This window comes from Stegostoma tigrinum, chromosome 12 (genome assembly GCF_030684315.1).
Source record: "Stegostoma tigrinum isolate sSteTig4 chromosome 12, sSteTig4.hap1, whole genome shotgun sequence".
Classification (NCBI taxonomy): domain Eukaryota; kingdom Metazoa; phylum Chordata; class Chondrichthyes; order Orectolobiformes; family Stegostomatidae; genus Stegostoma; species Stegostoma tigrinum.
The window spans coordinates 1,102,454-1,127,660 of NC_081365.1; the positions used below are offsets into that span (position 1 = coordinate 1,102,454).

General features: G+C 44.4%; 1 protein-coding gene across 3 annotated transcripts in view; it reads right to left on the reverse strand.

The window, feature by feature from the left end:
- Positions 1-25,207, reverse strand: part of slc37a1 (solute carrier family 37 member 1) — a 113,218-nt gene that overhangs the window by 19,319 nt on the left and 68,692 nt on the right. The window contains exons 14-18 of one of the 3 annotated variants that reach the window (XM_059650069.1): positions 22,081-22,166; positions 19,650-19,698; positions 7,685-7,758; positions 4,712-4,790; positions 873-970 (exon numbers count right to left, since the gene is read on the reverse strand). In XM_059650069.1, the coding sequence (XP_059506052.1) occupies positions 873-970; positions 4,712-4,790; positions 7,685-7,758; positions 19,650-19,698; positions 22,081-22,166 (386 nt within the window). Of the gene's footprint in view, positions 1-872; positions 971-4,711; positions 4,791-7,684; positions 7,759-19,649; positions 19,699-20,014; positions 20,077-22,080; positions 22,167-25,207 lie in introns of those variants that run through there. The other 2 variants (XR_009446533.1, XM_059650070.1) reach the window with 2 other exon arrangements.

Here is a 25,207-nt window from a genome sequence, read left to right on the forward strand (position 1 = left end):
CCGCCCCCTCAACTCTCCCAATTTTGGCACTAACTCCCAGATGTTAGCGAGGAGGACTTTGCAAGAGTGACAGGGCTGTTTCTGGCATTGTCTTTTCTGGTGCTTCAGCCATTGTCAGGTGATCCATCCAGTTTCATTTCATCGAGACTTTTTAGCGATTGAAACATCTGACTGGCTTGCCAGGACATTTCAGAGAGCAGTTTAGAGTCAACCACATTGCTATGGGTCTGGAGTCGCATGTAGGCCAGACCTGGTCAGGGTGGCAGATTTCCTTGCCTGAAGGACATTAGTGAACCAGATGGGTTTTTTCCCCAGCAATGATTTCATGGCGATCAGTAGATTCTTAATTCCAGATAATTTATAAAAATTATTGAATTCAAATTCCATTATCTGCCATGGTGGGGTTTGAACCCGGGTCCCTGGAACATTAGCTGGGTTTCTGGATTATTAGTCTAGCAATAATACCACTAGGCCATCGCCTACCCAAAACTTGGTACTCAGGTGATGTTTTTGGGTAATTTCCAATAGGTATTGTTTTTAATCAATTTATATTGGGTACAATGGGATTATACTTTACTGTGTGTTAAAAATCTGAATACTCATTTCAGCAGATGGCTTGGTTTATTCCATTTTATCTTAATTTCTTTCGTAATTATTTTCTGTTTTATTGTTGAAGCAAAATCTGCAGCATTGCATACTTCTGTTTACGAAAAAAACCAAAAATCGAAATATAAACTATTGAAGCAAGCTTCACTCTGGTTATCTGTCTTGTCCAGTAATAACATCAGCTGGGACCATCTGCTGCACGTCTGATACACAAAATATGATTAGCTATTAAGAATGAGACAATGGACAATGGTACTTCTACTCACCACAAGAGCAAAGGCATCTGCAAACATCAGCATATAAAAAACATTGTTCCACCCTGTGGGAGAGATGAGCCCAGCTAACAGAGGTCCTAAAGCAGCACCTGTAGGTCAAAGAAGGTATACAGCAAGAGTCTATCAATCTTTTGAGCATAGGAGCACAATACCTATAGAAAACTTCAAAAATTATGGATAGACACACATTTATCTCAAAGATCCCCAATGGCCCAAAGGCAGCACGTACTAGTAGGAAAATGGACAATCTTTATCATGATCCTGTTACATAGTCTAATGAGCATTAATTTGCATTATCTAAATTAAGTTTAGTTGTCATTGACAAATGTTCACATTTATAGCCTCAAGGGTAATATTAGATGCACTGTTGCAAGAAGCATGTTAAAAAGGAATATGGACAAAAGACATTAAACACACAAGCCTGTGATTTCAAGTGAACATGTTGCACTATAAATTGGTGTTGTGTGACTTCTGACCTTATTGGATATGATGCAATGAAGTGATAAGGACAACAATGCATACTAACTAGAGCAATTTTCAAAGAGAGGGGTAGTTTTCAGGAACCAAAAGAAGGAAAATCATCCACAGAACTTCACAGATGGTCAGTTTTGAGCTGCAAGATCACAGAATCATAGAATCCCTACAGTGCGGAGACAGGCCCTTTGGCCCCAACAAGTCCACACTGACCCTCAGAGCATCCCACCCAGACCCATCTCCCTTTAACCCCTCCTAATCTAGGCACCCCTTGAACACTACGAGCAATTTAGCATGGCCAATCCACCTAACCTGAACATCTTTGGAATGTGGGAGGAAGCCACAGCACCCGGAGGATACCCTTGCAGACACAGGGAGAATGTGCAAACTGCACACAGACAGTCGCCCGAGGGTGGAATCGAACCTGGGTCCCTGGCGCTGTGAGGCAGCAGTGTTAACCACTGAGCCGCATGATCTGTTCTTAATCCAAGCAACAAACTGACCAACTCTCACAGTTACCTTGACAAGAGATCCTTATACCCTACTTCCTGTGAAGACACTATTCAATCTTTAAGTTCCTTCATCTCTGTCGCATCTGTTCTGATGATGCCATCTTCGAAGGTGGACATTCCAGAGATCCCCTTTCTTACTCAACTGAGCATTCCCCAGCACTGTAGTTGACAGGGCCCTCAGCCAGATCCAACCCATCTTTCACACATCAGCCTTCACCCTCTCTCTTCTCTACCTCAGCAGTGATAGGGTCCCCCTTGTCCTCAGCTAACTTCCCACCAGCATCCACATTCACATTCACTTCCGCCACCTCCAGTGGGATGCTACCACCAGACACACATTCCCCTCCCCTCCTTCATCAGGTTTCTGCAAAGACCTCTAGGACACCTTGGTCCACTCCATTTTCACTCTCAATATCCCCTCACAGCCTCATGATACCTTCCCCTCCAACCAGAAAAGAGTAACACCTGCCGTTTTACTTCCTGCCTCTTTAGTATTCTTCCAGGTGAAGTAGGACTTTACCTGCACTTCACACAATCTAGTGTACTGCAGTCACTGCTCACAATGTGAACTCCTCTACATTAGGGAAACAAAGTGTAGACTGGGTGACCACTTTGCAAAACATCTACATTCTGTCTGCTAAAAAAGAACTTGAGCTTCCAGTTGCCTGCCACTTCAACACACTCTTCTCTGGCCAACATCTGTGTCTCAGGCTTGCTGCAGTGCTCACTCAAAGCTCAGCGCAAGCTGGAAGAACAGCATGTGATTTTCTGCTTAGGAACTCTACAACCTTCTGGGCTCAATATTGAGTTCAACAACTTTAGGGCTTGAGGCGCCTTCTCTTGTGTCCTTTCTCTAATCCTCACACACCAGGCCTTGTTAGCAGATGGCCTGCTATTCCTCACAACCCATTGTTAACTACCAATGGTCCCCATTAGCAGATATTCATTCTCCTAGACCAACTTATCCATTCCTTTGTCCAATTGTTCTTCTCTCCCTTTGGGCTCCATCTCCACTGTTCATTCCTTACCCCTACACCTACTTATCTTCTGTATAAAAACCAACTTTTTCCCAGTTACCATCAGTTCTGAGGAAGGGTCACTGGATCGGAGACATTAACTACAATTTCTCTTCACAGATACTGCCAGACCCGCTGAGCTTTTCCAGTGATTTCTGTTTTTGTTCCTACAGCACAGTAGTGATGCCATGTGATACAACGGAGAATGTCCTCAGTGTGAAAATGGGACTTGGTTTCTACAAAGATTGTGCAGTGATCGCTTTCCTAATACAGCACAGATAGATACATTTGAAACATATAGATTTGTTTTATATTCATTTTTGGGAATGATGGCGTCGCTGGCTGGCCAGCATTTATTTCCCATCCTGACTTCCTTTTTGAAATTCTGCAGACTTCCTGCTGTGGGTTTCCCCACAATACAATTAGGGAGGGAACTGTAAGATTTTGACCCAGTGACTGTGAAGCAACAGTGATATATTTCCAAGTCAGGATGGTGAGTGGCTTGGATGGAAAATTGAAGGTGGTGGTGTTCCCATGTATCTGTTGCCCTTGTTCTTCTAGATGCAAGCGGTCATGGATTTGGAAGGTGCTGCCTGAGGATCTTTGGTAAATTTCTGCAGTGTAGATAGTACACACTTCTGCTGAGTATCAGTGGTGGAGGGAGTGGATGCTTGTGGATGTGGAGCCAATCAAGCAGCTGCTTTGTCCTGGATGGTGTCAAGCTTGAGTATTGTTGTAGCATTAGCCATCCAGGCAAATGGGGAGTATTCCAACACATTCCTGCCTTGTAGATTGTTGAGATCAAGCAAGTTATTCCTTCATAATCACAGCCACTATGAACTTCTGTGATGAAGTAAGTGTTGCTTGTTTAAGTTCAACCAATGTGAAAAGGATTCCTCACATATTCAGTCTGTGATAACCCTAACCCAGACGTCATGGTAGTTAAAGTTCTGAAGTCTGCCGAGTAGATCTGGTTTAACTAGTTGTCCGTGTAATCAGCTAGCAATGTGAAGTATGAAACAAACAATCATCGGAGGGATAGAGGGACTGAATTTTGGGACCATGAGGTCATGTTGCAGCTGTACAAAACACTGGTGCGGCCGCATTTGGAATATTGCGTACAGCTCTGGTCGCCGCATTATACGAAGGATAAGGAAGCATTGGAAAGGGTGCAGAGGAGATTTATCAGGATATTGCCTGGTCTGCAGCGAAGGCCTTATGAAGAAAGGCTGAGGGACTTGGGTCCATCCTCATTGGAGAGAAGGAGGCTAAGAGGGAATTTAGTAGAGACATGCAAGATGATCAGAGGATTAGATAGGGTGGACAGTGAGAGCCTTTTTCCTCGGATGGTGATGGCTAGCATGAGGGGACATAGCTTTAAATTGAGGGGTGATAGATGTAGGACAGATGTCAGAGGTAGATTCTTTACTCAGTAGTAAGAGCATGGAATGCCCTGCCTGCAACAGCAGTAGACTCACCAATTTTAAGGGCATTTAAATGGTCATTGGGTAAACGTATGGATGATAATGGAATAGTGTCGGTTAGATGGGCTTCAGATTGGTTTCACAGGTCAGCGCAACATCGAGGGCCGAAGGGCCTGTACTGCACTGTAATGTTCTATGTTCAGTGTATGATTTCTATAGGCTGTGATTAGCATTAGCTCAGTTTTTTAATTAATACATTTCAATCATGCCAATTCAAATCACAACCAGTCCATGAAAAACATGGGTGGACTGAGTGAATTGCCCAGGTCCCTTGTCATGCCGGAATGAGTTGTGATATGTTGTCTTATATTGATGTAATGCAGCAGAAATGTTCAAACACCTACCAACAGAGCCAGTGCCATCGATGATTGCAGTCACAGTGGAGAGGGCTTTGGAATTTCCCATTAAACTCTTGTGTGTGCCCTGAAAAAAGAAGTCATTCAGGAATTAAAAGAACAGACTTATCAATGCGACAATTTTCAGGGTATCTTGCCACTGCAATACAAGCAATAACCAGGTGAAATATAATCCCATTGGTCAGCTCAACTCAGCAAGCAGAAAAATCCCAAAAACCGCAAACCAGAATCAAATCACAACTTACATTAATGACGGAAAGTTTCTGGGTCTACATTAGTGCAGAATCTCATTGAAAGATTCAGTTAAACCGTTCAGCTGCTGCTTGTATTACCATGATAGGTAGAGACCTGCAATGGCCTTTTCTGACTAGAAGGCTGCAAGATTCTTGAGTTTCACGAAAATGAATTAAGCCAGAAGATTCCATAGTTTAAAACAGAAGGCATTCTACGACACAAATTTCAACACAGAGCTGGGAATGCATACATATGGCTATCTATATTTATGGGCTATGGAGAGAACAGGAAATTATTGAATTGATAACAAAGTGTGAAGCTGGATGAATACAGCAGGCCAAGCAGCATCTCATGAGCACAAAAGCTGACGTTTCGGGCCTAGACCCTTAGATGCTGCTTGGCCTGCTGTGGTCATCCAGTCCCACACTTTGTTATCTTGAATTCTCCAGCATCTGCAGTTCCCATTATCTCTGATCACAATTATTGAATTGATAGACACTTTAGAGATTATGCAAATTTTTCCTCATGGTTTTAAAACGGAACCCATGTGGTTTATTGGAAATTAAGTTACCAATTTCATATGGGAAGTGGATCCATCTCATGATTACAGCAAAGCAAATTTCTTTGGAAAATAGTCGAGCAAAACATTAACGGATATAAAAGGGCTGGTTTATTGCCCATAATTGGTGGAAGAGCTGACTTTGGAAGAAACTATGGATCCTGTGATGACCGACTGCTTTCTTTCTGGACTTGATTTCTGTTTCACAAACTGGAGAGACAGAGCCAAGTTCTAAAGCTGTAGTACAATGGCAAAATTATTTTCCCCCAACCATCCCCAAAATCTTGATTGAAATACCTGGGAACCTGATAAAGTTTCCACACCCCAGTTTCATTACTTCGTACACCCTGAGATGCTGAACTGTGATTACTGTTCAAAATCCTGGATCAGCTCGATTGCCATCCAAACTGAAGACATGGTTGGAAGATCTTTCATCAGTCTCCTGCTGTCAGCAATTAAATTTCATCTTGAAGAACCGCTGTGGACTACAATATTTCAAATTCTCTCTCTCATTTTTTCTGTACAATTGGCTAATAAGGTATTTCCCTTTCTAAAATATCATTGCATAATCTTTGTTGCCTTTTGTATTACAAACACGTAGAACATTAACTAGTTTTACTACTTGTTTTAAGCACAAGGTTTATGTTCATAATAAATAAATTATCTTAAGGTCATAAGGAAGCCTAGTGAAAGTCTCTTTTAGTCTGAAAAGCAGCATAAAAGGGGAACAGTTGACCATTTTGGTGACTGAAATGAAACATATACCAAAGGGGAATCTTGTATAATAACGGGACTTCATTATCAGAGCTTTCATTCCATCAGTATCCCAACAATGACAGGAGCAAACTCTGAATACTTTCAATCTGAAATTGCAGCTTCCAGAATTAACATGAGATACATGTGAAGTACAGTAAGTTAAGGTCAACTATGAACTGATAAACTGCACATTAAATGGTAGAAACTGCCATTACTAATGTTACAAATTGGTCAGTAATCCACGGGCGTTGGTGATCACACTGAGTTCACTGCCCTCTTGCTGCTGAATTTCAGCTCTAGAAGCAAGTCTGATCCCTAGCCAAAAGCAGCACACAACTAATCCTGATCCCCTGGGAACAGTCATCAACAAAAACGGCGCATCTGCAGAACCTGCTCAAGTCAATCTGGATTCACCAAGTTATCCCCCAGTTAGAGAAACAGCCATAAGAACATTTTCAAGTCTAGCTGTGGACTCTTTTTTTTCTTCAGTTTGCTTGTACTTCACGTGCTATTCCATTTTTAAGTAGGTTCAGTTCTCCCAGATCTGTTTTTGCTTCTTTAACATGTTTACTTGTTGCGTTTTTACAACCACAGGTTGCTTGCAATATAGGCATTTAACAGAAACAAAGTCGTATGACGCATCATTGAAATATCTGACATGGGCAGCACGGTGGCTCAGTGGTTAGCACTGCAGCTTCACAGTGCCAGGGACCCAGGTTCGATTCCAGCCTCAGTCTGTGTGGAGTTTTCACATTGTCCCCGTATCTGCGTAGGTTTCCTCCAGGTGCTCCAGTCTCCTCCCACAGTCCAAGGATGTGCAGGTTAGGTGGATCGGCCATGCTAAATTGCCTGTAGTGTTCAGGGGTGTGTGGGTTATAGGGGGATGGGTCTGGGTGGGATGCTTCAAGGGGCGGTGTGGACTTGTTGGGCCGAAGAGCCTGTTTCCACACTGTAGGGAATCTAAAAGTGTCTGGGACATAACGAACAGGGTTGGTTAGGAAGAATGATTAGGCAGGAGTGTTTCAGGGAGCGTTTTCCACTGCACATGGCCTGGACTGCTGAAGGCACAGTTGCTGCATGTATTAAAGGAAGTCAGTGGATGTACATGAGATTAAGGTTGGAAGAGCATCTCCTGTCTTCACCTCTCCAAAATAATGTCTACATTCCCTCAGCCCAGGCTGTCCTCCAAACCCCCAACATCATCCATCCCACCATAGATAGCTTTTCATCTAAATCCTCCTTCCATATCTTTATATTCTCATTTACAATGCTCATTAAAACCAAACTCTGTGGCCAAAGTTTGGATCACCTGTCCCAATGTAATTGCTAATTTTGGTAGAATTACAATGACCTGAATGAGTCTTGGACATGAGCATGGTTATTGTTCTGGTGGAAGAACATTCAGTACTTACCAAATCCGCAGATACTGCGGTTGTGATGAGTGCATATGGTCCATTCACTAATGCCCCGCAGCCAATCAGCATAACTACAGAACAAAATTGAGGCACAAAATATTAATCTGTATAATGACAAGGTGTGAAACCTGAATGAGAACAAGAATGGTAAGTGAGGTACTGTAATAACATCACACTTGGCCGTGAACATATGGGACCAGCTCGATGGAAAGCCCAGCAGCCTTCTTGAATGACAATTTTAAGCATTAGAGAGAGCAAGAACTGCAGATGGCAGAGTCGGAGATAACACAGTGTGGAGCTGGATGAACACAGCAGGCCAGGTAGCATCAGAGGAGCAGGAAAGTTGGCATTTCAGGTCAGAACCCTTCTTCAGAAATGGGGAGGGGGAAGGGAGCTCTGAAATAAGCAGACAGAGGAGGGGTGGGGTTGGGCATGGAATGAGACAGGGGGTTGGTGGGGAGATTTTAAATCTGGTGAAATTCCTGTTTAGTCCATCGGGTTGTCGGCCCTCCAAAATCAAAATACGAGATGCTGCTCCTCCAGTTTGCAGTTAGTGTCATTGTGACACTGGAGGAGACCCAGGGTGGACACATCACCCAGGGAGCGGGAGGGCGGGGGGGGGGGGGGGTGCGGGAGGAGGAGTTGAAATGGTTCGCAACCAGAAGGTGTTGTCGTCTGTTGCGAAGAGTGCAGATGCTTTCCAAAATAGTGTTCCAGTCTCCGCTTGGACTCACTGATGTAGAGGAGGCCACATTGGGAGCAGCAGATGCAGTAGACCAACTTGTTGGATATACAGGTGAACCCATCAGATATAAAAAGTTTGTTTTGTACCTTGGACGGGGGTGAGAGGGGAGGTGTAGTGCCAGCAGAGTGGGGTAAGTGGGAAGTATGGAGCAGATGCCACCCGGAAACTGGAGGAGCAGCACACCTCATATTCTGCCTTGGGAGCCAACAGCCCAATGGCCTAAATGTGGATTTCACCACATTTAAAATTTCCTCACCCTTGGCCTCATCCCACGTCCAACTCTCCCTCTCAACCCCCCTCCTTGACCTGACACAACCTGTCCATCTCGTCTCCCGCCTATCCTCCCATCCCAACTCACTGACCAATTTTTACTACTCCCTACCTGCACTGGCCTATCACCATCCCATCTACCTTCCCTACCTCCACTCCTCCTCTCTACTTATTTCTGAGCTCCCACCCCTCTCCCCATTTTTGAAGAAGGGTCCCAATCCGAAACGTCAACTTTTCTGCTCCTCTGATGCTGCCTGGCCTGCTGTGTTCCTCCAGCTCCACGCTATATTATTCATGTTAAGCATTAGTTGCTTTGATGGGTGACGCAGGTTCTATGCCTACCTGAAAAAGCGGTTTTCAAAAGGTTCTCAGGGTTGGCAGGAATGTGCTTTAAGACCACAATCAGATCAAGCCTGATCTTACAACACAGTGGTGCAAATTAGAGGTGCCAAATGGTTTATTCTTAGTTTGTATATACATATGTAGGTGTCCACTTTGACCCATAACTTGTCTTTATTGAGACTCCTTGAGATTTTCTCCAGCCTACTCATGGATTCCCATTTGTTAGGTAATGCCGTCACATTCCATTTTGGCATTGGTACTGACATATGCAGTATTAGACTTTCACATGAGCATAACTAGGAGAATTCATCTAGATTGTGAATAAATATCAACTCTATTAAATTATGACAAAATTCTAGACTGCCTTGCACACACAGAAGCATTAATTTTTCAGACACCGCATTAGTATATAAAAGGTATATGTTAACAAGAGTCCATTTTTTTGAAAATAAGAAAACATTTGGACACATAAAATGCCATCATGCGAAACTCACCTTCTGCAGAATGGTGAGGTGAAAGCTAAGTGTTTCCATTGCATATGCAACATTTTAACAAGTCATACGACACTGTCTACTACATCATCCAAGTTAATCCCAGATTTAAATCTTAAGAATTGTGTGCATTTATTTCTTTAGGATCTGCCATATTTTCCCCTTGCAGCTCCTGAAACTATGTAGGATAGGTATTCCATATTAACTTACAAGAAACTGACTACCTCAATGACTTGAAATTTTCTTAGACTATCAGACCTAGGCACAGAAATAATTTAGCCCCTTCAGCCTTCTTCACCATTTAATATGACCACAACTAATGTAACACCCCTACTTAAAAAGGGAGGGCAACAGAAGACAGGAAACTAAGGGTGAGTTAGCCTGACCTCCATCATTGGTACGAGATTGTGGAGTACTTGGAAGTGCATGGTAAAATAGGGAACAGTCAGCACAGCTTCATCAACGGGAGATTATGCCTGATAAATCTGGTAGAATTCTTCAAGGTAGTAACAAGTAAGTTAGACAAAGCAGAGCTTTGGATTTGGAATTGGATTTCCAGAAGGTCTTTGAAAAGGTGCTGCACAGGAAACTGAAAAATAAGCACCGATGGTGTTAGGAGCAAGACAGAGGCATAAACAGAAGATTGGCTGACTGGCAGAAAGGTCTTTTCAGGATGGCAGCCAGTGACCAGTGGATTTCTGCAGGCGTCCATGTGAGTATCACAACAATTCACATTATACATGTACAATCTGGACCAAGGAACTGAGGGGATTGTTGCTAAGTTTGCAAATGATGCAAGGCCTGGCCTACATGTGGCCCCAGACCCACAGCAACATGGTTGACTGTAGACTGCCTTCTCGCAATTAGTGGTGGGCAGTAAACGCCGCCTGGCCAGCAACACCCGCATCCTAGGAATGAACAAAAAAAAATAGAAGGAGGGGCCAGTAGTGTTGAGGAAGCGGGAGGCTGCAGCAGAACCTGTGCATGCCTTATGAGAGGTGACAGAGAAGTGCCAGATGGAATACAATACGGAAAACCGTCAGGTTATGCCTTTAGGTTGGAAGAATAGAGGCACAGACCATTTTCTAAATGGAGAAGGGCTTCAGAAATCCGAAGCACAAAGGGATTTAGGAGGCCAAGTTCAGGATTCTTAAGACTAACATGCAGGTTCAGTTTGGAAGGCAAATGCAATGCAATGTTTGCATTCATTTTGAAAGGTCTAGAATACAAGAGCATCAGTGTACTGCTGAGGCCATTTGAGGTTCTGGTCAAAGTGCATTTGGAACACAGAACAGTACAGCACAGTATGGACACTGCGGCACACAGTATTGTGCCAAACATTTACACTAATCGTAAGGTCTATCTAACCTCCACCCCTACCTTATACTATCGTCCATTTGCCTATCTAATAGCCACTTAAATGTCCCTAATGAGGCCGACTCCACTACCTTCTCCGCTAATGCATTCCACGCCCCTACCACTCGCTGAGCTACCTCTGACGTCTCCCCAATATCTACCTCCCCTCACTTTAAAACTACATCCCCTCATAATAGCTACCTCCAGCCGAGGAAAAAGTCTCTGGCTGTCCACTCTATCTATACCTCTGATCATTTTGTACATCTCTATCAAGTCACCTCTCATCCTTCATCTTTCTAAAGAGAAAAGCCCTAGGTCTCTCAACCTTTTCTTCTAAGACCTTCCCTCCATTCCAGGCAACATCCTGGTAAATCTCTCTGCACCTTTTCTAATGCTTCCACATCTTTCCTGTAATGAGGGGACCAGAACTGGATGGCATACTCCAGATGTGGCCGAACTAGGATTGTGTATAGCTGGAGCATAACTTCATGGCTCTTGAACTCAATCCCTCTGTTAATGAAAGCTAACACACCATATGCCTTCTTAACAACTCTATCCACCTGGGTGGCAGCTTTCAGGGAACTGTGGGGCATGAACCCCAAGATCCCTCTGTTCCTCCACACTGCCAAGAATATTTCCGTTAACCCTGCATCTGCATTCAAATTTGTCCTTCCAGAATGAATCACCTCACGCTTTTCAGGGTTAAACTCCATCTGCCACTTCTCAGCCCAGCTCAGCATCCTATCAATGTCCCTTTGTAAGCTCGAACAGGTCTCCACACTTTCCACAACACAACCCACCTTCGTATCATCTACGAATTTACTAATCCACCCTTCCACTCCTACATCCAAATCGTTTATAAAAATCAAAAACAGAAGAGGACCCAGATCCTTGTGGTCCACCACTCGTAACTGAGCACCATGTTGAATATTTTCCATCCACTACCAATCTTTGTCTTCTAAGAGTCAGCCAATTCTGAATCCAATCTGCCACATTATCCTATGCTTCCTTACCTTCTGCATGAGCCTATCATGGGAACCTTATCAAATGCCTTACTTAAATCCACGTACACCACATCCACTGCCCTACCTTCATCCACTTGTTTGGTCACCTCTTCATTGAGGAACACCAAGTATTTTTGGTCGCCATATCCAAGGATAGATGTGCTGCCCTTGGAGGGTATCCAGAGAAGATTTACAAGAGTAAGCCTGGGGATGAAGAGATTGTCATATGAGGAGTGGTTGTGGACTCTGGGTTTGTAGTTGATGGAGTTCAGAAGGATGGGGAGGTGGTCTGATTGCAACTTACAGAAGACCGAGGCTGGATGGAATTACTGGGGAGATGATGTTTCCACTCGGAGAGGCTATAATCCACAAGCACAGCCTGAGTGAAGGGATGATATTTTAGAAAAGAGGAGGAATTTCTTCAGCCAGAGAGTGGCGAATCACGGAACTCTTTGCTGCAGTGGATAGTGGAACCTAAGTCATTAAGCATACAGAGATAGATGGGTTTTTAGTTAGCAAGGGGATCAAGGGAGAAGGCATGAGAATGGGTTGAGAAGCACATCACATCATGCCTGATGTGCCTTCATCAAATGAAGGCACATCAGGCATGACTGAATGACAGAGAAAACTCAATGGCCTAGCTCCACTGCTATATCTTATGGCTGGACCTCATCTCAGCCTGAATTTATTTTCCTGTCTACTGTCCATAACCTTTCAACCTACTGCTAAATAAAACATGTCCATCTTCTCCTTAAATTTACTCAATGTTCTAAAGTCCACCACACTTAGGGTAGCAAATTTCACAGATTCATGACCATTTGAAAGAAGTAATTTCTTGGATCTGTTTTAAATCTGCTACCCTTTATCCTAAAACTACAGATTTCCCTACGGTGGTTGGGGGGGGGGGGGGGGGGGGGAGGAGCATACTTTGTCTAATTTATCAATACCCTTTTGCATCTTACATACCTCAATTAATGTTATGTACATACTTGGAGGTGCGTGCTGTCTCTAAGAGATTGGGTCAGGTGACCTGGAACAGGTGCTTTGGGTAGGTCTAGGTCTGACTGTATAGGCTTACAATTAATAATTTGTCCCTGCTTCAGGTTCTACAGGCTTATCTTGTGGTCTATTTATAATTTATAAATTGACTTGAACATTATAATAGGAGATGAGGCTGAGTCATGGTCCACTAGATGTGTGCACCATTGTTTTCCCAAGTGAAGAGACAGAATGTCACCTGGAACTTGGAAATGCCACGGGATTGTGGAGGTAGCTGGTAGATTTGCTATGTAACAGACTAAAATGTCAATGGAAGAAGTTGATACTGGGGGAGAAGGGTACTCACTGGGGAAAGGGCGGAGAACGGTGGTCATGAAGAGACTTGAGCTGCGGACAACTACCAGTTAAGTAGGCTTGAATGGCAGGTGAAATTCCCACAGGCGAGGCAAACAAATGACAGGGGGATTTACAACAATGGCACAATTTGATGAAAAGACAAAGTATTGGATTCAGTGCACTGAATTTTTAAATTCATACTTGAAGGCAAATTCAGTGGCTGAAGACTTAATGGTGCAAATTTTCTCCAGCACGCAATGGCACCAAGGCTGGTGCAAGCAGAGAAATCAGCAGAGAAGACTTATAAAGAACTATGCAAAGTGCTGGAAAGTAATTTTGCACCAAAGCCAGTACTGGTCGTGAAACATTTCCATTTTTATTAATGGGTACCACTCAAAGGAGAGTCCACCGCCCAATTCCTGGCTGCCTTAAAAAGAGTGGAGTGAATTCAGAAGGTTCCTCCAAGCTGCCTTGCAGGACCGTTTCGTTTATGGCCTCCAACATGAGTCCATTCAATGGCAGCTATTAACACGGCAGCTTTCGAAATCACAACCTCAACAGTGTTAGCAACCAGTGAAAGTGACACAGTTGGGTATCAGTGCCCAGATGCATGAGCATGAAGTAGTGGAGGTTCAGAGTGTAGCAACAACTGCAGAATGCAGCTGATAGTAAGTCTGGCCACACGGAGTCAATGTGTTGGACTCAAGAAGCCCTGTGCTGATAATGTAAGAGAGTGGGCTACATTTGGTTGTACCCAGCAATTTTGGCAAACAAGGAGAGTCAAAAAGAAACAATCTTGAGGATGAGACGTCTGGCACACATTACCAGACGGGGAGTAGACCAGGAGTCAGCCAGGTCTGCAGGAGAAGCAGGGGGGTCAGAGACAGTAGAGTTTCAGTCAAGTATCCTGTCGGTATGGGGTGAGGCTGATTGCTTCTGGGCTCTTCCCAAATTGGGGAAGAGGATAAAGATGCAAATGGATATGGGCACAACAGTGTTCCTGATTCCTAAGTCAGTCTACAGGGAGAAGTTCAGGGCATTACCTCTGAAATCTGCCAGGATTATACAACTGACAAACATGGAACAAGTGGCACCAGCGAAGGGCTATGTACTGGTAAAAATACAGTTTAGGCAGCAGTATGCAGAATCGCCACTTTACATGGTAAAAGGCAACTACTGTGCTTTATTCCGAGCTCCTGCTTACAAAAATTAAAGTTAAACTGGGGCAAGGTGAATAGGCTGGTGTACCCAAACGCAAGTTTATAAGAAATTCTGTACAAGTATAAAGATGGCTTCAAGGGAATCCTGAACTGAAAGGAGTTGAAATTAAAACACTGCTGAAGCCAGAGACTTGTCCGAGGAGTCTGAAGGTACATCTGTTACCGTACAGCGTCCAGCCGGAAGTGGAGGCAAATCTGGAATGGCTGGTGAAACAGTAACCATTAGAGAATGGATCACTCCCATTGGTCGAGTATTAAAGGGAGATAGGCACATTGAGGATTTCTGGTGACTTTAAGGTCCATTTAAAAGGGGTCTATTTCAGTGGACCGTTGGAGAAAAGAACTTTTCCAAAATGATCTGCCTCATGTCTATCTAGAGTTGGAGGTCGCGAAGGAGCCTCAGTTGCCACTGGCAATAGAGACACACAGGGTATAGTACCGCTCCAAGCACCTTCCTTTTGGCATCAAGTCAGGATGGCTCTATTCTACAGGGCCAAATGTTCAGTAGGTCACGAAAAATCAAGTGTTGATCACTAGTTCCTCTAAATAGAAGCATCTGAGAAACCTTGAGGAAATGCTCAAAAAAGTTGCCTTAGCCCAGCCTACAAGTAAAACTGGAGAAATGTGCACTTTTATAGGCTAGGTCATGTAATCAATGTTGAGGGACAATACAAGAAGATGGAAGCCATTTCGAAGGCCCCTAGGCCAGAGAATGTGTTTCAACTGAGATGGTTCTCCGAACTTATCAATTACGTTGCTAAATCCATCTTGGACCTGGCAACTGTGCTAAAACCCTTGCATTCGTTGTTGGAGAAACGGCGATGGTCTTTTAATAATTTATAAATTGACCTCAACATAATCACTTTTCATTCTTTTAAAGCGTAATGAGCATAGGTGTAAACTGCAAATGAATCCATCTCTGAACTGTCTCCAATGCAATTACATCCTTCCTTCAGGCAGAGGGCCAAAACTGTGCAGTACTCCAGATGCTCTCTCCATAATGCCTTGTATTGTTATAACAATTACTTTAACGCAGAAGGTGGTGGGAATCAGGAACTCACTGCCAGTAATAGTGGTAGAGGGGAAAATCCTCATCCCATTTAAGAAGTATTTTGAAGTGTACTTGAGATGCCAAGGTATAAAAGGCTATGGGCCAAGTGCTGGGAAATAGGAATAGAATAGTTAGGTTGTGTTCATCCAGCTTCACACTTTGTTATCTTATATAGAATATTTAGGTGGTTGTTTTTGACTGGTGCAGACTTGAGGTGGTGAAGGGGCTTTTCCTCTGCTGTAGATTTTGATGGCTCTTTTACAACACTTTCCTGCTTGTATACTCTGTTCCTTCAGAAATAAATGCCTAACCTGCACATCTTTGGACTGTGGGAGGAAGCCAGAGCACCTTCAGGAAATCCAGGGATACACGGGAAGAATGTGCAAACACCACACTGGTAGTGGCCTGAGAGTGAAATTGAAAGCATGGACTGGGAGCAGTTGTTCCATGGTAAGGGAACTATAGACATGTGGAGATGGTTTAAGGAACAGTTGTTGGGAGTGATGAGTAAATATGTCCCTCTGAGACAGGCAAGAAGGGGTAAGATAAAGGAACCTTGGATGACGAGAGCGGTGGAGCTTCTAGTGAAAAGGAAGAAGGTAGCTTACATAAGGTGGAGGAAGCTAGGGTCAAGTTCAGCTAGAGAGGATTACATGCAGGCAAGGAAGGAGCTCAAAAATGGTCTGAGGAGAGCCAGGAGGGGGCACGAGAAAGGCTTGGCAGAAGGAATCCGGGAAAACACAAAGGCATTTTACACTTACGTGAGGAATAAGAGAATGGTCAAAGAAAGAGTAGGGCCAATCAGGGATAGCATAGGGAACTTGTGTGTGGAGCCTGAGGAGGTAGGGGAAGCCCTAAATGAGTTTTTTGCTTCTGTCTTTACGAAAGAATCGAACTGTGTAGTGAATGAAACCTTTGAAGAGCAGGTGTGCATGCTGGAATGGATAGAGATAGAGGAAGCTGATGTACTGAAAATTTTGTCAAACATTAAGATTGACAAGTCGCCAGGCCCGGATCAGATTTGTCCTCGGCTGCTTTGGGAAGCGAGAAATGCAATTGCTTCGCCACTTGCGAAGATCTTTGCATCCTCGCTCTCCACTGGAGTCGTACCTGAGGACTGGAGAGAGGCAAATGTAATTCCTCTCTTCAAGAAAGGAAATAGGGAAATCCCCGGCAATTATAGACCGGTAAGTCTCACGTCTGTCGTCTGCAAGGTGTTAGAATGGATTCTGAGGGATAAGATTTATGACCATCTGGAAGAGCATGGCTTGATCAAATACAGTCAACACGGCTTTGTGAGGGGTAGGTCATGCCTTACAAACCTTATCGAGTTTTTTGAGGATGTGACTAGTAAGGTTGATGAGGGTCGAGCTGTGGATGTGGTGTATATGGACTTCAGTAAGGCATTTGATAAGGTTCCCCATGGAAGGCTCATTCAGAAGGTCAGGAGGAATGGGATACAGGGGAACTTAGCTGCTTGGATACAGAATTGGCTGGCCAACAGAAGACAGCGTGTGGTAGTAGAAGGAAAATATTCTACCTGGAAGTCAGTGGTGAGTGGGGTTCCACAGGGCTCTGTCCTTGGGCCTCTACTGTTTGTAATTTTTATTAATGACTTGGACGAGGGAATTGAAGGATGGGTCAGCAAGTTTGCAGACGACACAAAGGTCGGAGGTGTCGTTGACAGTGTACAGGGCTGTTGTAGGCTGCAGCGGGACATTGACAGGATGCAGAGATGGGCTGAGAGGTGGCAGATGGAGTTCAACCTGGATAAATGCGAGGTGATGCATTTTGGAAGGTCGAATTTGAAAGCTGAGTACAGGATTAAGGATAGGATTCTTGGCAGCGTGGAGGAACAGAGGGATCTTGGTGTGCAGATACATAGATCCCTTAAAATGGCCACCCAAGTGGACAGGGTTGTTAAGAAAGCATATGGTGTTTTGGCTTTCATTAACAGGGGGATTGAGTTTAAGAGTCGTGAGATCTTGTTGCAGCTCTATAAAACTTTGGTTAGACCGCACTTGGAATACTGCGTCCAGTTCTGGGCGCCCTATTATAGGAAAGATGTGGATGCTTTGGAGAGGGTTCAGAGGAGGTTTACCAGGATGCTGCCTGGACTGGAGGGCTTATCTTATGAAGAGAGGTTGACTGAGCTCGGTCTCTTTTCATTGGAGAAAAGGAGGAGGAGAGGGGACCTAATTGAGGTATACAAGATAATGAGAGGCATAGATAGAGTCGATAGCCAGAGACTATTTCCCAGGGCAGAAATGGCTAGCACGAGGGGTCATAGTTTTAAGCTGGTTGGTGGAAAGTATAGAGGGGATGTCAGAGGCAGGTTCTTTACGCAGAGAGTTGTGAGAGCATGGAATGCGTTGCCAGCAGCAGTTGTGGAAGCAAGGTCATTGGGGTCATTTAAGAGACTGCTGGACATGCATATGGTCACAGAAATTTGAGGGTGCATCCATGAGGATCAATGGTCGGCACAACATTGTGGGCTGAAGGGCCTGTTCTGTGCTGTACTGTTCTATGTTCTATGTTCTATGAACCTGGGTCCCTGGCACTGTGAGGCAGCAGTGCGAACCACTGATCCAGCATACTGCCACCAATGTATGGTTCCACGATTCTACTGTATACATCTACTTAACACGACTGGCGATAAATGCTTCGAAAGTGAACATTGGGAATACAGAATGATAAGAAGAATGAGTTTAGAATAAACAGTATCAGTGTGTAGCTAGAAGAGATACAAGTTCACTGACCTTTTCTGTACTGCAGTTTCTATAACTCTTTTGTGTTGGGATTTTTCATTCAGCTCTGTAGAGAGAGTGTGTTCAGCAAACAACTTCAGTAGTCCCAAGGCCTGTCCTATCCAGGTTTTGAAAGGGATGACTAAATGCAAAGGGATATTTAAACAAAACTAAAGAACTACGGATGCTGGAAATGAAGGGTCTAGGCCCGAAGCATCAGCTTCCCTGGTTGGCCTGCCGTGTTCATCCAGCTCCACACCTTGTTATCTCAGAAATTGTTGGACTGGTTTTCTCTCTCTACCCACCTGTTGTTATTTATTCTTTCCCCTTCCCCCCACCCAACCTTCAGAATATATACCAAACTTTTCCCAGCTGCTATCAATTCTGAAGGGTCACTGGACCTGAAATGTTTCTCTCCATAACTGTTGCCAAGCCTGCTGAGTTTTTCCAACAATTTTTGTGCAAAAGGATACAGATAGATGAAGCGGGTGGACAAAGATCTGCCAAATGTAGTAAAATGTCAGAAAGTGTCCATTTTGGCAGAAAGAATAAAAAAAGCATATTATTTAAATAATGAGTAACTACAGAAATCTGGGTGTCCTAATGCATGAATCACGGAAGGTTAGCACACAGGTACAGAAAGTAATCAGGAAAACTCATAGAATGTACCAGATAATTGTGAGGGAAATTGAATGCAAGAGTAGGGAGGTTATGCTTCAGGTATAGAGAGCATTTCTGAGGCCCCACCTGGAGCACTGTGTACAGTTCTGGACACCTTACTTACAGAAGATGCCATCTAATTGGTTAGAAGCATTTCAGAGAAGGTTTACTAGACTAATACCTCGAATGAGCAGGTTGCCTCACAAGGGAAGACTATACAGGGTAGGTCTGAAACCTATGGAGTTCAGAAGAGTCAGCGGTAATTTAATTGAAGCATACAAAGATTTTGAGATGACTTGACCAAGTGAACGTGGAACGAACGTTTCCTCTTGTGTCAGAATCCAGAACTAGGGACCAAAGTTTAAAACTAAAGCCATGCCCATTTAAGACAGAGATAAGGAAACATCTATTTTTCTCTGAGCGTTTTGAGTTTTTGGACTTCCCCTCCCTAAAAGGCAGTGGATGCAGAATCTTTAAATATTTTTAAAGTAGTGCTAAACAGATCCCTGATTTCCAAGGGGATGAAAGATTATTGGAGGATATGCAGGAATGTAGAGTTGAGGGTAAAATCAGAGCAGCCAGGATCCCACTGAATGGCAGAGCGGGTTTCAAGGGCTGAGTGATCTACTACAGTTCATGATTTCTATGCTCCTTTGGTAAATTCACCTCATGCCTGAGAACCACATCAAGGAAACTGCAGACTCAGAATTAACAGTCCAACAGACACAAGATTCAACTTACCAACAATGGCTTTCAGACTCATGTAGCCAACTGCAGAAAACGTGTACAGCTGTAGGAACAGAGGTAACATTCAGCTGTTATCTTAACACAGTTTGCCAGAACTAATTTTTATCATCAGAACCTCCTGCATTCAATGGAATGAGCTGTGCAAGAGGAAACAAATTGATTCAGCTGCTAAATATTCACTGCCATCAGCATGTGTACACACATTAACTTGTCCAAATTGTCAAATGGTTTCAGATGGCAAAAACTGTAAAGCTGTTTCCACTGGTTGATAAATCGTAACAAGAGAGCACAGGAAATAATCACGAAAACAAAGTGGGCAAAACAGAGCAAGGCCAGGATAGTGAATATAGAGATCAGACCTGCAGAGAGGTAGCTCAAGGTCAATTGGCATCTTTAAAAAGCAACTGGATCGATTCGATATCTGTGGACAAGAGAATTGACAGGTACAGAGACATTAATAGCACTGATTGGTTGACTTGCTTAAGAGGAAAGGAAATGAAGTCGATGACCAATAAGTGGGAATGTGAACAAAGGAAGAATAGAAGAAGCTAGAATAATTTTGAATTGGTTTGATGGACAGAAGATATTTTCTCATTATCTACGGTGTTGAAGCTGGTGAGAGGTTTCAGGGCAGCACAGAGGGAGAGAAGGCCATACACAGGACCAACTGGCAACTATTCTGGAGATCATAATACTGTGGCTGGGGCAGAAACCAGAACTGAGGCAGTGAAACCGCAATGTAATTGAATGACAATGTGTTTGAGAGGTGGGGCAGAGGATGAAGGTTGGCCAAGAGTTTGAAAGGACTTGCAGGACTTTCTAGGAGGTTATGATTGTGATAGTGGGGCAATGCACAATGATAGTGTAAGGATGAGTTTCAAAAGGAGGAGCTGAAAAATTAATGTGGGTTAGAAGAACATCAAATGCAGGTTGTGTGAGACATGGAGATGAGGTGGAAGCAGCAAATGAAGCAGAATTGGAATGAGATATGAAGTCGCACAGTGTATGATGAAATAGTACGAGTGACCTAATTACATTCTGTAATAAAAGCAGGAAGGTCAGGAGAAATGGGAGAGGATGACAACAACTAAATAACACGTCAGAGTGATGCCAGAGACAGCGAGATTAGAGAGTGATTGGGCCAGGTGGTAAATACTAAAGGTGGAACCGAGAACACGGAAGGCGGACAAGCTTGACCTGTAAGTGGAGAACCATTCCTTGTTGCACAGCACAATCATTTCCGCTCTTAACCCACTGATCTCAGTCCCTTGAGTAAGGTGAGGACGGGTAACCCATGGGACTGATAGAGACAAAGGCATTGCTGATGATGTACAGGCATAGCGAGTTTTGAGAAGATTTGTAGCTCAGGTTGAGGTTCTGGATGTGAGTTTGCTCGCTGAACTGGAAGGTTAGTTTTCAGACGTTTCATCACCATTCTAGGTAACATCATCAGTGAGCCTCCGGTGAAGCGCTGGTGTTATGTCCCGCTTTCTATTTATCTGTTTAGGTTTCCTTGGGTTGGTGATGTCATTTCCTGCATTGGTGATGTCATTGCCTGTTCTTTTTCACCAGAGGCTCACTGATGATGTTACCTAGAATGGTGACGAAACGTCTGAAAACGAACCTTCCAGCTCAGCGAGCAAACTCACATCCATGTACAGGCATTTTTGGATGTTTTTACTGATGGCTCATTGAAATGCAGGAAGACACTGGAGTTGGGGGGGTTATTTGGAGAATTTGTGGTAACAGTCAGAACGATGGTGAGAGCTGGAGGTGATACAAGGAGAAGGTGTGTGTCCACACCCGTGTGTGTGCGAGACCACGTCCCTGTGTCTGTGCCTGTGCCCGTGTGGGCCCCAGTCAGGGCCAGTGTGTGTGAATATGGTCCTGACCTTTCCCTCAGCTAACGTTAAAATTAGGTGAAATTTTATTTATGGCTCCTGGTGATACTCAAAACACCTACACAACAATTATTACAATTCACTATTTTGTGACATCTGACATATTTCCCATTCAAACTTAAACAATTCTTACAGGCCTGATAGGATAGAAATGAAAATGTGATTCCTCTGGCTGGGGAGGGAGGTTAGAAGTAGGCCAAGGATGATGGTTAGATCCAGTCATGAAGTCTGTGTTAGGAAATGTGTAGAATTTATTTCATTCACAATAGGTGAATCTTGGGAACTCTTACCCCAAAAGACTGTGAAAGCTCAGTTGTTACGCAGGTACAACTGAGAAACTGATCGATTTCAAGTTGCTAACAAAATGGAATAGCACAAGAATTTAGAGTTGAGGTAAATTATCAGCCATGATCGAGAATATCAGAGCAGGCTCAAAAGAGGTGAATGGTCTTTCCTGCTCCAATGCAACGATTCGTCAAAATGCTCTATGTTTGTTTACAGATATCATGAGCAGCAGGTCTTACTGTTGGCGCTGCCAGCAGCAACATCACTCCACAAGTAGTTGCCCTCTTTTTCGTATAATCAGATATCACACCTGCAAGGATTCCACCTGGAAAGAGAAACACAAGAAGAGAAGCATGGTCATGCCAGCAGTGCTGGAAGGAAGCTGCCCGTTGCTACCAGCTAACATTGAAGTAGCCAAGCGGATAGAAAAGTGATAAATAGAATCAATCCTGAGAGACAATGCCAAAGGTGAGGAGGCAGAAGGGAGAAGGGATGAAATAATGCAGGGGCACATGGTTAATGATTCAATACTGTGAAATAGACAGAAACACGAGGCCTTGGGCTATGTATGTGCAGATTCCCGAGATTAGATGGACTCGTGGGTAAAGTGGTTAAATGAGGCCTACAGAATGTTTGACGTTATTAATTAAGGCACAGAACAGAAATACATGCCAAGTCAGAGTGTGCAAGCGTGAGGGAATCAGTGCGACACATGTGGGCTCCAGACCCACAGAGTGGGATGACAGGTGAAAGATATATCTGTCCATAAAATCACAGAATCGCGGATTTGCTGCTCTATATTTTTTCTAAACACCCTGTTTAAAGATGTTATTACATACATCTGGAGCAGATGGAATTTGACCCAGGTCTCCGGGCTCAAAGAAAGTAACAGGAACAGTATCATGTCAGTGCTCCTGAGATGCTGCTGGGCCTGCTGTGTTCATCCAGCCTCACATTTTATTATCTTGGATTCTCCAGCATCTGCAGTTCCCATTATCACAGGAACAGTATCATGATGCCTCATGAATCTGGAACAAAAACAAAGTTCCTGGAAAAGCTCAGCAGGTGAGGCAACATCTGTGAAGGAGAAAACAGAGTTAAAAGGTTGACTCAGTCTTCTCTTTATGGTCCAATCCCTACCCAGTACGTTCATGTTTCCTCTGATGCCTTATGCCAGTTTCAAAGCTTCCAGTTTACCTGTTCCACCCATCTCCTCTTTCCCATGGACATACAATCCCTTCAACACATCCAATGCCCACCAGGAGGGTTTTAGGGCTCTCCGCTTCTTCCTGGAGCAAAGACCTGAACCATCCCCACCCACCACCCTTCTCCACTTGACCATTCTCGTCCTCACCCTCAACTCCTCTCATTTTCTTCAGGTCAGAGATACGCGCAGGGGCCCAGTTATACCTGTCTCTTCACGGGGAATGTGGAACGTTCCTGGTTCCAGCTGGATTTCGGCCACCACCCACAGCTCTTTCTCCAATACATCGACGATATCAGTGCTGCTTCCCTCTCTCATCGAGAATTGGAAAACTTCATCCATTTCACCTCCCATTTCCACGCTGCCCTCACTTTCACCTGGCCTATCCCCGATTCCTCCCTTCCTCAACATTTCTGTTTCCATTTCTGGGGATAGACTGGCCACTAATGTGTAAGAGAGATGAGCAGAGAGATCTCGGTGTCCATGTACACAGATCCTTGAAAGCTGCCACCCAGGTTGACAGGGCTGTTAAGGCGGCATAGTGTTTTAGCTTTTATTAATAGAGGGATCGAGTTCAAGAGCCAAGATGTTATGGTGAAGCTGTACAAAACTCTGGTGCGGCCGTACTTGGAGTATTGTGTAGAGTTCTGGTCACCGCATTATAAGAAGGATATGGAAGCTTTGGAAAGGGTGCAGAGGAGATTTACTAGGATGTTGCCTGGTATGGAGGGAAGGTCTTACGAGGAAAAGCTGAGGGACTTGAGGCTGATCTCATTAGAGAGAAGAAGGTTGAGAGGTGACTTAATTGAAACACATAAAATAATCAGAGCGCTAGATAGGGTGGATAGGGACAGCCTTTTTCCTAGGATGGTGACAGTGAGCACGAGGGGACATAGCTTTAAATTGAGGGATGAAAGATAGAAGACAGATGTCAGAGGTAGTTTCTTTACTCAGAGTAGTAAGGGAATGGAACGCTTCGCCTGCAACGGTAGTAGATTTGCCAACTTTAGGTACATTTAAGTCGTCATTGGATAAGCATATGGACGTACATGGAATAGTGTAGGTTAGATGGGCTTGAGATCGGTATGACAAGTCGGCACAACATCGAGGGCCGAAGGGCCTGTACTGTGCTGTAGTGTTCTATGTTCTAATGTCCATTACAAACCCATCAACTCCCACAGCTACCCGGGCGATACATCCTCACACCCCACTTCCTGTAAAGACTCCATCCCATTCTCTCAGTTCGTCAGTCTCCGTTGCATATGTTCAGGTGAGGCCAACTTTGACAAGGGAGCCTCCAAAATGTTCACATTCTTCCTCAACCGAGGATTCCCCAGCTCCGTTGTCGACAGGGCCTCAATTGGGTTTGACCCATCTCCCGCACTTCTGCCCTCACCCTTTCTCTTCCCTCCCACTACAGAGATAGGGTTCCCCTTGTCCTCACCTACCATCCCACCAGCATCCACATCCAGAAGATCAGACGCCATTTCCACCACCTCCAGCAATATGCCACCACTAGACACATATTCCCCTCCCCTTCCTTGTCCACCTTCCACAGGGGCCGTTCCCTCCGGGACACCCTGGTCCACACTTCTTTCACCCCAACACCTCCACACAGCCCTATGGCACCTTCCCTGTAACAGGCAAAGGTGCAACACCTGCTCATTTATCTCCCCACTCCCCAGTATCCAAGGGCCCAAACATACCTTCCAGGTGAAGCAACACTTCACCTGCACTTCCCAGAATCTAGTCTACTGCATTCGCTGCTCACAACATGGTCTCCTCTACATTGGGGAAACGAAGTGTAGGCTTGGCGACCACTTCACAGAACATCTACGTTCTGCTCGCAACAAAGACCCTGAACTACCTGTTGCCTGCCACTTCAATGCACCGCCCTGCTCCCCGGCCAACATCGCTGTCTCCGGCTCGCTACAGTGTCGCAGTGAAGCCAACGCAAGTTGAAAGAACAACACCTCATTTTCCGCTTGGGGACCCTACAGCCCTCCGGACTCAATATTGAGTTCAATAATTTTAGGGCCTAAACTGTCCCATGTCCCAGCTCCCCACCCCACACATCGGGCCTTGTTACCACACAGCCTGCCCCTATACACCCCCTGTTGTTAGTCACTAACAGTCCCCATTAACAACAATTCACCCTCCCA